The sequence below is a fragment of the Theropithecus gelada genome, chromosome 14 (assembly GCF_003255815.1).
Source record: "Theropithecus gelada isolate Dixy chromosome 14, Tgel_1.0, whole genome shotgun sequence".
NCBI lineage: Eukaryota > Metazoa > Chordata > Mammalia > Primates > Cercopithecidae > Theropithecus > Theropithecus gelada.
In genome coordinates, this window is record NC_037682.1 from 103,584,220 (window position 1) to 103,600,864 (window position 16,645).

The following is a 16,645-nucleotide window of genomic DNA, read 5'->3' on the forward strand; positions in this document are numbered from 1 at the left end:
CTCAAAAAAAAAAAAAAAAAAAAAAAAAAAAGAACAAAGCTACAAAGCCCCTAGGGTATCACATTACCTGACTTCAAACTATACTACAAGACTATGGTAACCAAAACAATATGGTACTGGTATAAAAACAGACACGTAGACCAATGGAACAGACTAGAGAACCCAGAAATAAAGTTCCACACCTACAACCATGTGATCTTTGACAAACTCAACAAAAATAAGCAATGAGGAAAAGAATCCCTATTCAATAAATGGTGCTGGGATAACTGGCTAGCCATATGCAGAAGAATGAAACTAGATCCCTATCACCATGTACAAAAATTAACTCAAGATGGAATAAAGACTTAAATGGAAGATGTTGAACTGTAAAAATCCTAGAAGAAACCTAGGAAATAACCCTTCTTGATATTGGCATTGGCAAAGAATTTATGACTAAGTCCTCAAAGCAATTGCAACATAAACATTGACAATTGGGATCTAATTAAACTAAAGAGCCTCTACATAGCAAGATAAACTATCAAGGGAGTAAGCAGATAGCCTATAGAATGGGAGGAAATATTCACAAACTATGAATCTGACAAAGGTCTAATATCTAGAATCTATAGGGAACTTAAATCAATAAACAAAAACAAATAACCCATTAAAAAGTGGACAAAGGGCATATACAGATACTTCTATACAGATACTTCTCAAAAGAAGATGTACAAGTGGCCAACAAACATGAAGAAAAGCTCATCAGCACTAATCAGATAAATGCATATCAAAACCACAATGAGATACTATCTCACACCAGTCAGGATGGCTTTTGTTAAAAAGTCAAAAAATGACAGATGTTGGTGAGGCTGTAGAGAAAAGGGGCACATATATTGTTGGTGGGAATGTAACTTTGTCCAGCCACTGTGGAAAATAGTTTGGAGATTTCTCCAAGAACTACAGCAATCCCATTACTGGGTATATCCACAAAGGAAAATAAATCACTCTACCAAAAGGACACATGCACCTGTAGGTTCATTGCAGCACCATTCACAATAGCAAAAACATGGAATCAACTCAGGTGCCCATCAGCAGTTAAGTGGATAAAGAAAATGTGGTATATATATATACCATAGGATACTAGGCAGCCATAAAAAAATAAAATCATGTCCTTTGCTGCAACATGGATGCAGCTGGAGGCCATTATCCTAAGCAAACTAATGCAGAACCAGCAAACCAAACACCATATGTTCTTACTTATAATTGGGAACTAAACATTGGGTGCACATTGGGACAAGAGATGGGAACAGTAGAAACTGGGGACTACTAGAGGAGGGAGAGAGGGAGTGGGGGAAGGGCTGCAAACTACCTGTTGGGTACTGTGCTCACTATCTGGATGATGAGTTCAGTCGTACCGTAGACCTCAGCATTACACAATATACCTTTGTAACAAAGCTGCATGTGTACCACCTGCTTCTAAAACAAAAGGTGAAAAAGAAAAAAACAAACACAAATAATCCTTTTCCAAGGCTTGTATATTTAAAGGATACAAAGCTAAAAAATAAAATAAAATTTTACCCATTTCCTTACATTGACTTTCACCAGACTTACCACACTGTTTTCTGCCTACATTCCTCTTTTATTTCTAGGGCAAAATTTAGAGTTCATGATACCTCTGATCTGGTTCCCATGTGGAGTGGGCTTGGGGATCTGGCCCATTAAAGTTAGCTATTTTGAGGGAACACTGCCATTTAGGACATCATTGTCATTTACCTGGAGAAGTGTAACAGTCTGAGTTAGTCCCGCGGCATTGATTTTTGTCCCCTTCTCATCTGCTCTCCACACTGCAGTCAGAATGATCTTTCCAAGAGTATATATACTCATGCCACTCCTCTGTATCTGAGGACCCTTAGGATAAAATCCAGAGTCCTTCCTGTGGCCTCCCATGCCCTGTGTGATCCCCCTTCTGATTCACCCCCCAATTCACCCCCCTGCTGCCTCAGCTTTCCCTGTCTTCCCCCGCATTCTGGGCTCTGGCTATGCTGAACTTCTTTCACTTCCTCCACCACAGTGCTGTGTCACAGAAATAGAATGCAAGTCACATAGGTAACTTAAGAGTTTCTGATAGCAGGCTGGGCGCAGTGGCTCACACCTATAATCCCAGCACTTTGGGAGGCTAGGCCTCCCCATCCCTGATCACACTCCTGATCACTTGAGGTCAGGAGTTCGAGACCAGCGTGGCCAACATGGTGAAACCCCCATCTCTACTAAAAATACAAACATTAGCTGGGCGTGGTGGTGGGCTCCTGTAATCCCAGCTACTTGGGAGGCTGAGGCAGGAGAATCACTTGAACCCAGGAGGCAGAGGTTGCAGTGAGCCAAGATAGTGCCATTGCATTCCCGCCTGGGTGATAGAGTGAGACTTTGTCTCAAAAAAAAAAAAAAAGTTTCTAATAGCCACATTATAAAAAAGGAAACTGGTGGGCCGGGCGCAGTGGCTCACGCCTGTAATCCCAGCACTTTGGGGGACTGAGGCAGGCGGATCACCTGAGGTCAGGAGTTCAAGACCAGCCTGGCCAACATGGTGAAACCCTGTCTCTACTAAAAATACAACAAATTAGCTGGGCGTGGTGGCAGGCGCCTGTAGTCCCAGCTACTCAGGAGTCTGAGGCAGGAGAATCGCTTGAACCTGGGAGGCGGAGGTTGCAGTGAGCCGAGATAGCCACAGGTGGCTAATGGTTCCCATACTGGATGGCGTAGCTCTAACATATCATGCTGTCTCCCACTTCAAGACCTTCACACCTGCTGTTCCCTCTTCCTGGAATACTCTTCGTCTTTCTCTTATCTAACTAAAGTGCTACTCTTCATCAATCAAGTCTCAGTTTAGAACCCACTTCCTCTAGGAATCCTTCTCTGAGTCGTCTGGATAAGATGTCTCTACTCTGACCTCCCAAAGATTCCTGTACTTCTCTTATCAAAACACGTGACCTTACTTTATTGTCATTGCTGTTATATATTCTGTCTCCCTTGTTGCCCAGAGCTTTGTTAGGACTGAGACTCTGACTGCATTGCTTACCTGTATCACTAGCAATACATATTAAATGCCTAAGTCCTCAGCTTTTGCCTCCCTCTTAGGACCTCTTGGTCTGTTTTGTCCTTCAGATATTGTGGACGGAAACCTGAAGTCTATCATGAGGCTGGTCCTTGCCTTGGCAGCTCATTTCAAACCTGGCTCTAGCAGGACGGTGAACCAAGGACGGGACTCCAGAGCCCCTTTACAAAGTCACCGACCACATTGTGCCACTGCTGTGGCCCAGGGAGCAGCTGCTGCTCTGGCCGATGTGTGTCATGACATGTCCCGATCAGGACGGGATGTCTTTCGATACAGACAGAGGTAACGGTAGAAATCTGGGGATGGGAACTGATCCCTCTCTCTGATATTTCTTCTGTTAGATGATACAGTACAGTAGATAGAAATGTCACCCAAACAGCCCCAGATTGCAGAAAAGAACATGGAGTGGGGAGGTAGGGGAGGGCACTCTCAAAAGAAAAAAAGCCTTTTCTTCTGAGATGTTTATTTTTATTTTGCATTTAACAGAAAGTTAAGGAATCTTATGTGTAAGTTTTTGCTCTGGTGCCCAAAATTTAAATATACACCTTTGGCAAGTGTGTTTCTGCACCGGGAGGTCTGTGGGAGCAGTGTTCCAGTTCATCTAGGGGAAGCTCTACCCTGGAATGTACCCAAAGGTCAGGTTGTCCTGGGAAGTCATGGCAGGAAATGCTTTGCGGGTTGTGTATCTGCTAAGAGAGAGCAGGACCCTGAGGTGTTGCAGAGATTGGTGAATTACTTGTTTTTGTGTCTGCCTTCCCTGCTAGGTACCAAGTGTCTCTGAGGCAGGGGATTTGTCTTACTCATCTATTATACTGCTTGCAGAGTGGCAGTCTATCTGTACTCGTTGAGTTGATCTGATCCGAAGGACTGACACCCTCCCTTTGCTGGTGTCCTTTGACTTTAGGAACAGCAGCATGGATGAGGAAATTGAGAATCCATACTGGAGCGTGCGGGCCCTAGTGCAGCAGTATGAAGGGCAACAAAGGTCCCCGTCTGAATCCAGCTGCTCCAGGTAACTGTGGCCTCTGAATTCTGGGGGATTCTCGGAGTTCTCAGCTTCAAGTAACAACACAACAAGCAAAAAGGCATCTAAGCCCTTTTTCTCTCCTCAGTTTATGTTTGGCTTTAAAGGCATACCCCTTAGCAGTGCTTTGTGGGTTTGTGCTGGTAGGAGGGTAGGAAGGTAGGGTCGGGTGCTGCTTTATTTCCCACAAATGGAATCTGTGCAGTCCCAGTGCCAGTGCTTAACTGTGACCACATGAGGGCGTGGCTGGAACCTGTCAGGGCCCAGTCCAGGTTCTGACATTTGCGTATCAGGTGCCAGTGTTTATGATAGCTAGTTCCATTGCGCTGTCCTCGAGCCTAAGTGTAACTCTTAAGGTATGGCCTGAAAAGTCTGTGTAAAGCTCATAGAAATTGAGCAGAGTTGTCTGAGAGCATTAGAATGTTTCCAGCTTTCCTCTACAGGAACTGTGGCTGATTAGTATGCATTTGAGCAAGCTAATGATGTTTGCGACTCTAGCTAAAAGTTGTCTGTATTCCTTAGAGCCAAGTACAGAGACCAAAACAGGATACAGTACCCTAATAAGAACCTTATCAGTGGCAGAAAAAGATTACTTTCCTGGCTTATGTAAATCATGCTCCTATAAACACTCCCCAGATCATATTTTAACTAACTTCATTTTGTTGCTGAATCATAATTTATGCTCTAATGACCTTTTCTTTCCTATCCCGACCCTGTGTAATCTGCTTTATTTAGGGCTACTTGTTCTTTTTCTTGTATGTATGTTATGTGTCTTTGTTTTCTTTCTTCTCTTTTTTTCTCATAAAATTCCATCCTATTTTGATATACCATTTCCTAATTTATTGAGGTCATATGGAACTCTTTTTAGTATTTTAATATACTGCTAACTTTTTGCCTTTTACATTTAATAGGTGGGCTCTTTTTTATTTATAAAATTCACCTAACATAAAATTAACCATTAAACATTATAAAGTGTACAATTCAGTGGCACTTAGTATCTTCATAATGTGGTGCGACCATCATCTCTGTCCACTCAGAAGACATCTTCATCACCCCAAAAGGAAGCCCCGTGCCCAGTAAGCAGCAGGTGTGCTTTTAATGAGACTCTAAATCATTTCTTCCTTGCTTGCTGCTTAGGTTATCACCTGGAGCAGAATTACAGGATGTTTTTGTTGTATGATGAGATCTATTGCTTCCTGCACGTCAGCAGGCCTTTCACTCTTCTAAGCCTGATAGTGCCTGCTAGAGTTGGGGGATAGGAGGAAGAGTGGATTTCTTCCTGAGAGCACCTGCTTTCTCCTCCAAGGCAGGAGGACTGAGGGGAGGGCTGTGAGACTGTGAGACTGTGTGAATGAGTGGCCCACTGGCTATCAGGCTGCAGTGAGCTAATGGTGACAGTTTTCTAGGAGAGGGGCCAGAGGAGAATTGTTTGCTTTACCCTGTTTTTCACTATTCGATTTTGACATTTTCTTCTAATGCCGACCCCTCATCCAGCTCTTTGGCATGCTGGCTTAGTAGCTGCCTTTTCCTCAGTGAGTCCCCAGGGAAGGAGAGGGCTTCTTGTGGCTATCTGGGACCCAGCAGGTTCCTGCACATTCTGAGCCCTCGCCTCCCAGGGAGCCCACTTAGTGGCTCTGTGACCCATGAAGAGCTCAGGAGCCCCCAGATGTGGCTTGCTCAGGACGGGAGTGGCTCAGAAGGAAGGATAGCCCCTGGGTGTCTCATCCCCTGCCACTGCTCCTCCGGAGACGCCCTGGGGAAGCCCTGCCAGCCTGTTGCTCCGAAAACCGAAAACCGCATACCAGCCTCTCACTGTAGCCAAGCAAAATGATCCTTACTTGGTTAAAAAGAACACACCAAACGCTAGAGGGGAAGGTGGGAGGGGATGGGTGCTCAGCGAATTTTCCTGGGGAGTGTCGGAGTCTCCACCCCGAGGAGCGGCCAGAGCCCCACGCGGGCCTGACCTGTCCAAGCGACCCCTGGTCCACGAAGGGAGGACTCAGAGTGGAGAAGGCAAGGTTTTCGGTGCGGGGCAGACCACCAGAGCCCTCCTCTTGATTCTGCCAATACGCGGCTCTTACCCTGCCTATCCTGAGCCTCCCAGTCTCCCCTCCTTGCATCCCCCAATCCCTTGTCGACGCCCCCACCCCCACCCCAACCCCGCCCAGCCCCGCCCCTGGCCCGCACCCTCAACCTCGGTCCAGAGCGGTCGGTCGGTTGGCCAGTGGAGCTGGCTTGGGTCGGAGCCCGGCTGCCTCGCCGCTTGTGACAGCCCGGGGAGGGAGCAGAGGGAGGGGCAGGAAGGGATCCGGAAGGTGGCGCGGAGCGGGATCGCCGCTGGGGACTCGAGGCGCAGCCTGCGCTGCCGGGAGCCTCCCTCCCAGTGGGAGATGGGTTGAGATGCCCCCACCAGGGGGGATGCCCGGCGCCGAGCGTCCGCGGAGGCCAAGATGCAGCGGCCAGGGGCCGGCAGCCTGCGAGTGGAGGCAGCTTCCGCCGGGGCCGGGCTGCGGCACAGTCTGAGCGGCCGGGACAGCGCGCTTCAGAGCCTGGAGCATCCCCGTCGCTGGGGCTGAGACGCCGCCGCCACCGTTCCCACTTTCTCCCGCGAGCCGGGCCAGTAGCTCTGCTAGCTGGCCTTCCCGTGGAGGCGTTTTCCAGCCCCAGCGCGGGGAGACATGCCTGAATTTGGGAGCGATGTGACTCTCAGCCTCCCACTTCACCTGGGGACGCAGGCTTGCTGAAGCCCGAGGCAGGAGGGGGACCATGGGAGGGACGCAAGTCAAATGGTGAGCTGAAGCCACTCTGGCTTTGGAAGTGGGTGGCCAGGGTGGGAGCAGGGGCAGGGCTGGAGGATGCTGTTGGCCAGAGACAGGCGGGGTGGTGGGAGCACTATGTTGGGAGGATCGACTGCTGACCAGGGGTTATCACTATAAAATACGGTGGGTGGGCTTAGGAAGTGGAGCCAGCATGGGGGCAGGAGGAGTAGCCCTAGCCCCTGCCAGGGTCTTTGGTGGGGGAGGGCACTTCATGAGGATATAGGACTCTTCCTTATTGCCTATTATCCGTTTAAAAAATTAATTTGAGTAGGATTTGGAAGTATCTTTGCTGCAGGATTGCTTGTCTGGTAAATTAAGATAGAAGAGCTGTTAGACCTGTGGGAATTAAGAAATGTATCAGCCCAGACCTATCAGTCATTCTCTGACCTCAGAGAGGATTATGATGCTAAATAGGGGATTATTTGTTTATAAAATAGAACTTTTAAGCTAATCAGGGAGGAGCCTGTCATATACATAATTAATTAGCATTACAATATTTTCTCTGACCTGGGGCAGAGGATTCAATGCATATTCCTTGTCCATGAGGTACTTCTTAGGGAGGCAGCAGGGTGCCTGCTCTGACATGTGCCTCGGGAGTTTCCTGCCTGAGGTCCTTTATCTCTCCACTTGGCCATCGAGTTTCATGGTCTCACCTCTCGGTGGCCTCACATTGGCAGCCTCAATTCAAGAAAGAGAAATGTTGTTTTCCTTTGGCTGCTCTGCCACTCCCCCAGCGGGGTTGGATATCCAGACATCCGCCTCCTTCTGCCCTTATATGGGAGATAACTCTCTTAGGAGGGAGAAGGAGCTGAGCATGCGTCTGTGCTTTTAGGAAAGCAGTTTTCTAGCATCCTGGGTTCACACTGCACCCTCCTCCTTGACTTTGTCTCACACGTGCTGTGGTCCAGCAAAGGCGGAGGGTGGAACATGCCATCCATAGCACCTTGTCAGATGAGAAAGTGTTGCTTTCTTGTTTCTCAAAGATGAGCAGCTCTTGCAGGCCGCTTTCTATGCTTGGATCCCCATTTCTCTAAGAAGATAAATGCTGAGGCCTGAGCAGGCACAAATCTACTCTCCTTGTGAATGACATAGTACCCTTGGATGAGAGCTTTTCAAGCAGCGAATTCATGTTGGCCTGGAAGTCAAGATTGCCTAAGCAGTGAAAGATGAATAAGAAAGTTCTAGAAAGCAGTTGCTATTTAGGAATATCACTTCTTGCCACTCCCTACCCCTTCTGCCTGTTTGGGTTATAGATCTATAGATAATGGTTAAGCAGCTTTCTTTAATTTGGCATTTCAATTTAAAAGCTTTAAAATGTTTTCTGTAGTTCTAAGAAGGAAGAGAATGTATTTCTAGTTGAGGTCATTCTCACCAAAGCCCTTAAAATATGGGCAATGAGGAGGATGAGACACTAGTCCTCAGGCTGCCTCACCGCTTTTGAAGTGCCTGGCTACCTCCACCGTGCCTGGCTCTTGTTTTTACTGGATTCTAGGAAGACAAAATGTTAACTCGTGATAGTGGTTGTGAGGATTTGCCTGGGAGACTTCAGGGGCACATTAAGTGGGTCAGTGAATCCTAGCCACTTTCACTGTTGTCTGGGTGATAGATTTGGAAAGAATTCCTGAGAGGGGGCTGGGCCAGGAGACCCCTCAGCCCCTGAGATTGTTTCATTGCTGATGTTCTCAAGGTGCAGTGCAAAGAGAAATGGCTCGAGACTCGTTTTCCCTGTCACATGGAAGCACCAGCCTCACAGTCCCATCTTGTCTTGTAGATTTGCTGTTTTTTTTGAGATTTACAATTCCACTTCCCTGAAAATCTGCATAGTTCCTTCCAAGGCTAGTAGTTATATCAGCACTTAAGGGCCAGGTATGGTGGCCCATGCCTGTAATACCAGTACAGAGACTGAGGAGAGAGGATCACTTGAGCCCAGGAGTTCGAAACCAGCCTGGGTAACATGGGGAGACCTTGTCTCTACAAAATAATTTGAAAATTAGCTGGGCATCATGTGCACCTATAGTCCTAGCTGCTTGGGAGGCTGAGACAGATTTGCTCAAGCCCAGGAGCTTGAGGCTGCCATGAGTTATGATGGAGCCACTGCACTCCAACTTGGGCAACAGAGTGAGACCGTGTCTGAAAAAAATAAAACAAAACAAAACCTTAAGAATTGTTGAGAAGATTCTGAGAACAATTTGAAAGTGTTGTGTCAGAAATATAAATAACTCTTTGATAGGAATAAAGCAAGTAAACCCTTACTCCACTATCCCTAGCAGGTATTTCCCCTTTTGACATATTATCTTCCCCTTGTCATGCTCTAGCTCAGTTATTGATATATAACTGCTCCTCTGCCCAGCCTGGCAACGTACGCTCTCCAGCAACTTTTCCCCTTGAACCACCCCCACCCTGTACCCTCCTTTGTAATCAGCTCAGAGCTGATCTGCCGTGATACCTTGGCTGGTAGTGCCTGTATCTGTGAGAGATCAGTGTATTGGAAATAAAATTTCCTTCTAGCTCCAAAAGCTACTAGACACAGACTGGCATCAGTCTTTGAACGTGGGCCCAGGGATGGTGATGGCAGAGGTGGTGGGAGGTAAAACAAAACAAAACTTGAATGCTAGATTACCCATCATTTTGGTAAATCTCTTCTCAATGAATTAGGCTTAAAGGCATCCTTGTTGTGGAAAAGACTTTATAGGACTGGGTCATTCCTTTATTCAATATTAATTTCATTCATTCAAAAGGTTAATCATTAAATATTTTATTTTCTGTGGGCCAAGTACTGTGTTAGCCATGGAGGAGTAAGATGAATAAGAACATGTCCCTGTTGTCAGGAATAAATTATGAAAGCTGCTTTCTGAACAACTCCTCATAATAATCATTTTTCTTCCTTTTTCTTCAATCACAGCCTGACTTCACCCAGTCCAATCCACAGTGCCAAGAGTGAGTCCATTATAACCCAGTCAGAAGAGAAGGCAGATTTTGTGATTATTCCCTCTGAAGGAATAGAGACCAGAACAGGTACTATCTCTACGCCTGCCTGGGTTGGTTCAAGGAACAGCCAGCTTGAAGAATTTAGAGGTCCTGACCACCAATAAGCTCCCTGGCCTTCCCCATCTCCATAGTGTGTGCAGGGTCAGCGCTAGAGGGTTCTAATGACTTTGAGTCAATTAATGTGGTTATCCTCTTGCAGAATGTAATTTCTGGTGTCCTAGCTGTCGAAAATCTTGCAGCAGCATAGACAGGCCCTTTCTCAGCTGGCTGCCTATGAATTAGGAAATGACTTTGGGGCAGTCAAAAGCCTTACTCAAGTAAACATTTTTATTATTCCTATCTTACACAAATAATTGCAGGACTTACATAACTTAAATTGGGACCAGAAGTATATTGTATGAGCTGAGGTGTCTGTGAGGACACAGAGAGTAGAGAGCAGGTCTGTATCAGGCTTGGTATGAAGCTACAGAAAGGACCACAAACAGTTCCCTTTGTTTAGACTTACATACTCTGTCTCAGTTGCTCTTTTTTTTCTTGCATAGAGAGAGAAACATGTAAGAAGCAAAGTGCAAGACTTAGAATTTTATTTACTCACAAGAGTTGTAATGAAACAGAGGCCCTCAGAAGAAAAACTGTAATTGAATTATTCTGTATTCTGCTCCCTGTCTAACCCTGGCATTAGTACCAAAGAGTCAGTCATGTTACTGAGTCAAAACTCCTGAGGCCTTAGAGAGAGAGGGAGAGCATTTATTGAGTGCTCCTCTCGGCCAGGCACCAGCAGGCTCTGCACATGAGTTACCTCATTTAATCCTCATGGCAACCCAGAGGGGTTATTATACTTGTCTCATGAATGAAGAAACTCACTGAAAGAGTTTATGCCTTTCTGAATTCTAGAATATGCATTTTAAATGGCTGTACATACAATTAGATCGTATAAAATAGACAAGGAAACCAGAGCAAAGAGACCTTAAAGCTAGGAAAATAAACGTGATGCTAAACAGTTTGTGCAGGTTTGTTTTTATTGGTTTGTTTGCTGTGTGACTCACACAGTATTCTGTATGAAAGTGGTCCAGTTACTGGCCGGGCGCGGTGGCTCAAGCCTGTAATCCCAGCACTTTGGGAGGCCGAGACGGGCGGATCACAAGGTCAGGAGATCGAGACCATCCTGGCTAACACGGTGAAACCCCGTCTCTACTAAAAAATACAAAAAACTAGCCGGGCGTGGTGGCGGGTGCCTGTAGTCCCAGCTACTTGGGAGGCTGAGGCAGGAGAATGGCGTGAACCCGGGAGGCGGAGCTTGCAGTGAGCTGAGATCCGGCCACTGCACTCCAGCCCGGGCGACAGAGCCAGACTCCCTCTCAAAAAAAAAATAACAAAAACTAAACAAACAAAATAGCAACAGGCATGTTGGATACAACCTACTCCCAAATAGTTCAGTATAAAACAATACAGGTACAGTCTTGNAAAAAAAAAAAAAAAAAAAAAAAAAAAGAAAGTGGTCCAGTTATGACAGAGTGGTCAAAGGAATATTGAATTGAGGTCTCCCCACTAAACCTTCAGAGTAACCAGTAAGATTTTGTTTTCATTGCATCTGACAGCTCCTCTCTTTGTACCTGGCAAAAATCAGGCTCTTGGAATGCCAGTTCTAAGAATCAAGGGTAAAGTCTGTGTGGCGCATACCAAGGCTCCCATGGAGGAAATCTTCTACTTCCTAAGTGTTTTAAAAGAGGATAGATTGTTCTAGCACCAAGTGAGCCTGAGGCCTGAGCTCATAGCCAATTCTTTATGCCTCACAACCCCACCTGGTGGAGAGTCCAGTCTGTGCTGTGAGAACAGGTTCAGAACGCAGGTGACCTGAACCTGTGAACGCTACCCTGTGAACGCTTTCTGCCGGAAATCAGTTTTCTTCAACATGAACTGTTTTCCCTCTTTTCATTTTGTAGAGGAGACAGAGTCTCCATTATCTCGAGACTGGCGGCCAGGGAGCCCTGGAACCTATCTGGAGACCTCATGGGAAGAACAGCTGTTGGAACAACAAGAATATTTAGAAAAAGAAATGGAAGAAGCAAAGAAAATGATATCAGGACTACAGGTAGCTCTTGCCCTTGTAGTTTGCCCTTGTTATACCAATTGATTATTAAGTCACTATTATCAATTGAAAATAAACTGATTTTAGTTTTGTAGGAGGTCAGAACTGAGTGAGGAGTTTAGATATAGGGAGTAGTACAGAAAGAGCAGAAAATTCCTTATATTTGAGTACTTTAAATGGACTTTGTGGGCTGCTGTTCATAGCAGAGTGCTTAAGATTTCAGCAAGCCCAGGAGCCATTACTGATCCCTATCAAGTCCTTATTGTTGACGCTCTGCTACATAGGTAGGCTTCTACGCAGTATGTGGCTGTCGACCTGCAATTGCAGCTTTCACCAAAGAATAGCACTGTGAATAGTCAGGAATTTTCTTCTAGGAATTCTGTAGCAGGAAGAGTGTAAGAGCCAGTAATGCTGCCAGGTTTCCATTTGAGTTTAGCTAAGGGATTTAGCTCACTCCTAATACATGTGCAAATGGATGCCAAGGCATAATGGTCAGGTAGAAGAGGTTTTTTTTTGAGCAACAAAAGCCCTTCAGTTTTTCCTATACCTGTAGGTGCCAGCTTGGCAAATCTACCCCAGGGACTGACCCACTTGACATAGTTCCCACCCTGAGTGACCCCCTCATTCCTGTCTTTGTGTGTCTGTCTCTGTTTGGGGGAGTCCTTATAGTGTGCTGATGACCCTGGAATTGCCTAGGAATATTCCTTTCTGTTTGTGCTGGGAACTGCAGTGCTTCTGAATTGTCAAATATTTATGGACACATAAACAAAGCCCACATTATGTGTGTGGCTCTGGCAGCCGGCAGGCGGTGGAGGGCGTGCTCCCAGCTAGCCTGCAACAGGGTGGGGACACAAAGGGTTCCTAAAGAAAAAAGGAGATTGGTGCTATGGTAAAGCAATTTGCATAATGTATGCCCCAGGAACTGAGAAGTGTGGGAGGAATGTTTCCTGCATAAACATTCCCCAACTTCATTTGCTCTGTATTTTTAAAATGGCTGGCTTATGAGACCTTTTAGATCTCTTTTCTGCCACTCCATTAACGAATACGTTAATGGAATGTTTTTGTGTGTGTTTTGCTTGCATAGGAAGTATGTCATGGAGAACTTCGAGATTATACCCAACCAGGTTGTTCCCAGGATGATTTGCATTATATGAACATAGATATTCATCAGTTTGGCTCAAAGTTTGTTTGCATTTCTTAGTCTGGGAGAAATTTGGTGGCAGATTAGACAGAAAAAGAAGAGAACTGACAGGCAGAAAGTCAGCATCTTAATATTCCCTGCAAACAGAAGAGTTTTAATTCACAGCCACATGATCACAATGAGAATTCAGTTCCATTGTAGAATACAAAAGGGCTCACAGCATCCACTGGGCTTCTTAACTCTTTTCAGTGATTAACAAGTTGCATGCTAAGCCACATCCAAGATTTCTGACTTATTAGTATTCCTTAGTTAGAACCCTTTGAACAGTTTTGCCATTATCGTTGATATTTCCATAATGTTGAACTCCCTTAGCTCCCTGCGGACCTGTGGCTTCTTGTACCTGTTGCCATGACACGTGTCTGTACCTGTTGCCATGACACGTGAGATAGCCAAATTCATTTGACTTACTCAAATTTTATTATTAGCATTTGGCAGATCAGCCACTGGCTGGATTTTATTTATTTATTTATTTTTGAGACGGAGTCTCGCTCTGTTGCCCAGGCTGGAGTGCAGTGGCATGATCATGGCTCACTGCAGCCTTGGTCTCCTGGGCTCAAGTGATTCTCCCACCTCAGCCTCTTGAGTAGTTGGGACCACATGCATGCGCCATCATGCTCAACTAATTTTTTAATTTTTTGTAGAGACGGTCCCACTATGTTGCCCAGGCTGATCTCAAACTCCTACGGTCAAGGGATCCTTCCACCTCAGCCTCCCAAAGTTCTAGGATTACAGGTGTGAGCCACCTCACCCACCTGAATTTGTGTTGTTTATTGAAATAGGAAACAGCTTCTGTAACTCATCTCTTTTGAATCAAGACAGAATTGTTTCAGATATAAAATGGGGTCACATGTTTCAGTCTTTCACTGATCTGATAGATACTCACCTGCAGGGACAGATCCAAGTTTTGCAAGTCCTAAAATATATAATTTGTGTGTGTGCAGGGGGGCTTCTTGAAGAATAAGATTACAAAATTATGAATATAATAATTAGGAATAGGCCAGGCATGGTGGGTCACGCCTGTAATCCCAGCACTTTGGGAGGCCAAGGCGGGTGGATTGCTTAAGCTCACAGGTTTGAGACCAGCCTGGGCAATATGGCGAAACCTTTGTCTTTACCAAAAATACAAAAATTAGCCAGGTGTGGTGGCGCATGCCTCTAATCCCAGCTACTCGGGAGGCTAAGACATGAGAATAGCTTGAACCCTGGATTGCAGTGAGCCAAAATTGGGCCACTGCACTCCAGCCTGGGTGACAAAGTGAGACTCTGTCTCCAAATATAATAATAATAATAATAATAATTATTATTATTATATTATTATTTGGTATAGGACCTTGGGAGAGGCAATGTATGTGGGGTCCTACAGCTGGAGCTTTCTTAGCTTCATGGTAAATCTGCCTCCCCATTCCACCTACTTGTATTCTAATGAAAACCTCCTGGGTCAGGAGCTGAAATGAATGAGGACATCTCTCTGCAAATGTGTTTTCCTTCTTGTTCTATACAGGTTGCTTTAGGGAGTAAAAATGCAGAATCAGTAAAACAAACAAAAATCAAACAAACCCAAGTGAGTGCTCCAAATGGATTCCAAATAATTCATTATAATACTCATTTCTAAGCCGCGATGATTCTACACTGCTTTTAGATCATTTTCTCCCTGGTAAAATTGAGTTTGAGCAGCTCCAGTTTGAAATGTGTTGTGTCTCTTTTGAAAGAAAGGTTTTTAGATTTTCTTCTGGGGCCAAGGCACCTTGAAGCAGAGCAGTCAGGTGTCCAGAGAGCTGAAAGAGCCAGAGCATGGACCTGATGAAAGGAACTAGTCCCAGGGTGAGCAATGGGAAGTATCTAAGGAGCAAAAATTACCGATGAAATTTCTTGAGGAAGCTGAGTTGTGATTTTAACTAGGGGTGAGCTTACCAGGCTCAACTGTGCACTAAGTCATCTGAAGGAGAGTTAAGTTTCGTTCTGCCTTTGCGGTTATTTAGGCCTTATTGCTCAACGGATCCTTACCTGAAGATGAACAGGAGAGGCCCTTGGCCTTCTGTGAACCAGGTGTCAATCCCGAGGAACAACTGGTGAGCTCCATCTTTTGTGACTGGACACTAAATTTGTATGTATTTGACTTGTGTTTAGCATTTGACACTGCTGTTCATGTCTTCTTGAAATGCTGTCTTCCTTGACCAGTTCTGGTTTTCCTCCTACATTTTTGAACATTGTTTCCTTCTTCATTCATTTAATAAAAAAATATTTATTGAGTGCTGACTATATGCCAGACCCTATTTCAACATGCTGGAGATATGGTAGCAACAAAACAGACCTAAGACCCGACTCTTACAGAGTTTACATTCAAGTTCTCTTTGAAGCTTCTCTTTTTCTGCTTGTGCCTTTAATGTTAGTGTTCCTCAGCATTCCAGTCTAGGCCCTCATGTGTCTTAAACATTCACCTGGACAGTAGTATCTGCCTCCAGTTCTTCACTCACTTCCGTCTTGCTTCTCACGTATTTATTTCCAGCTCAGCCCTCGCTATGGAGTTCTAGATGTGTGTATGCAATATGCAACTGCCTACTTATTATCTCCACTTGTAAGTCCCATAAGCATCCCAATTTCAGTGAGTCCTAAATTAAAGTTTTTCTGTCCTCTGCCCAACCACCAAAGCTACTTGTCCTTTTGGATATCTGTTTTGGATACCGAAATGCACCAAATAGAAATCTGGATATTATCTTTTAATCCTTTTCCTCTACATCAGTCAGTCACCAGGTTTTACCAGTTTACATTTCTAATTTCTTTATCCAGTTTTCTCCATTCTCACAGCCACTTAAAAATCAAGCCTCCATCCAGTATTCTAGCAACCTTCTAACTGGTTTACCTGATTCCTCTCCTGTCTTCCTCTAATTCATTTTTTGTAAAACAGCAAGAATAATTTGCCTTGGCCAGGCGCGGTGGCTCAAGGCTGTAATCCCAGCACTTTGGGAGGCAGAGACGGGCGGATCACGAGGTCAGGAGATTGAGACCATCCTGGCTAAGCCGGTGAAACCCTGTCTCTACTAAAAAATACAAAAAACTAGCCGGGCGAGGTGGCGGGCGCCTGTAGTCCCAGCTACTCAGGAGGCTGAGGCAGGAGAATGGCGTAAACCCGGGAGGTGGAGCTTGCAGTGAGCTGAGATCTGGCCACCGCACTCCAGCCTGGGCGACAGAGCAAGACTCCGTCTCAAAAAAAAAAAAAAAAAAAGAATAATTTGCCTTAAAGACATACTTCATTTTGTCACCCTTCTGCATAAAACTTTTCATTGATTCCCCATTGCCCTCACTGGCCTTTCATGATCTGGCCCTGATATTTCTCTCCAACTTCATCTCTTGCCATTTCTTCTTCCCTTTACCCCACCCCCTTCCCTGCACCCAAACCCCACCCCATACTTCCTCTTCTTTTTTTTTTTTTTTTTTTTTT

At 45.3% G+C, this 16,645-nt stretch overlaps 1 protein-coding gene across 3 annotated transcripts in view; it reads left to right on the plus strand.

The window, feature by feature from the left end:
- DIXDC1 (DIX domain containing 1) overlaps window positions 1-16,645 on the plus strand; it is a 98,412-nt gene that overhangs the window by 43,553 nt on the left and 38,214 nt on the right. Inside the window, exons 4-8 of one of the 3 annotated variants that reach the window (XM_025356273.1) lie at window positions 3,136-3,367; window positions 3,990-4,097; window positions 9,831-9,943; window positions 11,860-12,008; window positions 15,186-15,275. In XM_025356273.1, coding sequence (XP_025212058.1) covers window positions 3,136-3,367; window positions 3,990-4,097; window positions 9,831-9,943; window positions 11,860-12,008; window positions 15,186-15,275 — 692 coding nt within the window. Of the gene's footprint in view, window positions 1-3,135; window positions 3,368-3,989; window positions 5,087-6,058; window positions 6,899-9,830; window positions 9,944-11,859; window positions 12,009-15,185; window positions 15,276-16,645 lie in introns of those variants that run through there. The other 2 variants (XM_025356274.1, XM_025356275.1) reach the window with 2 other exon arrangements.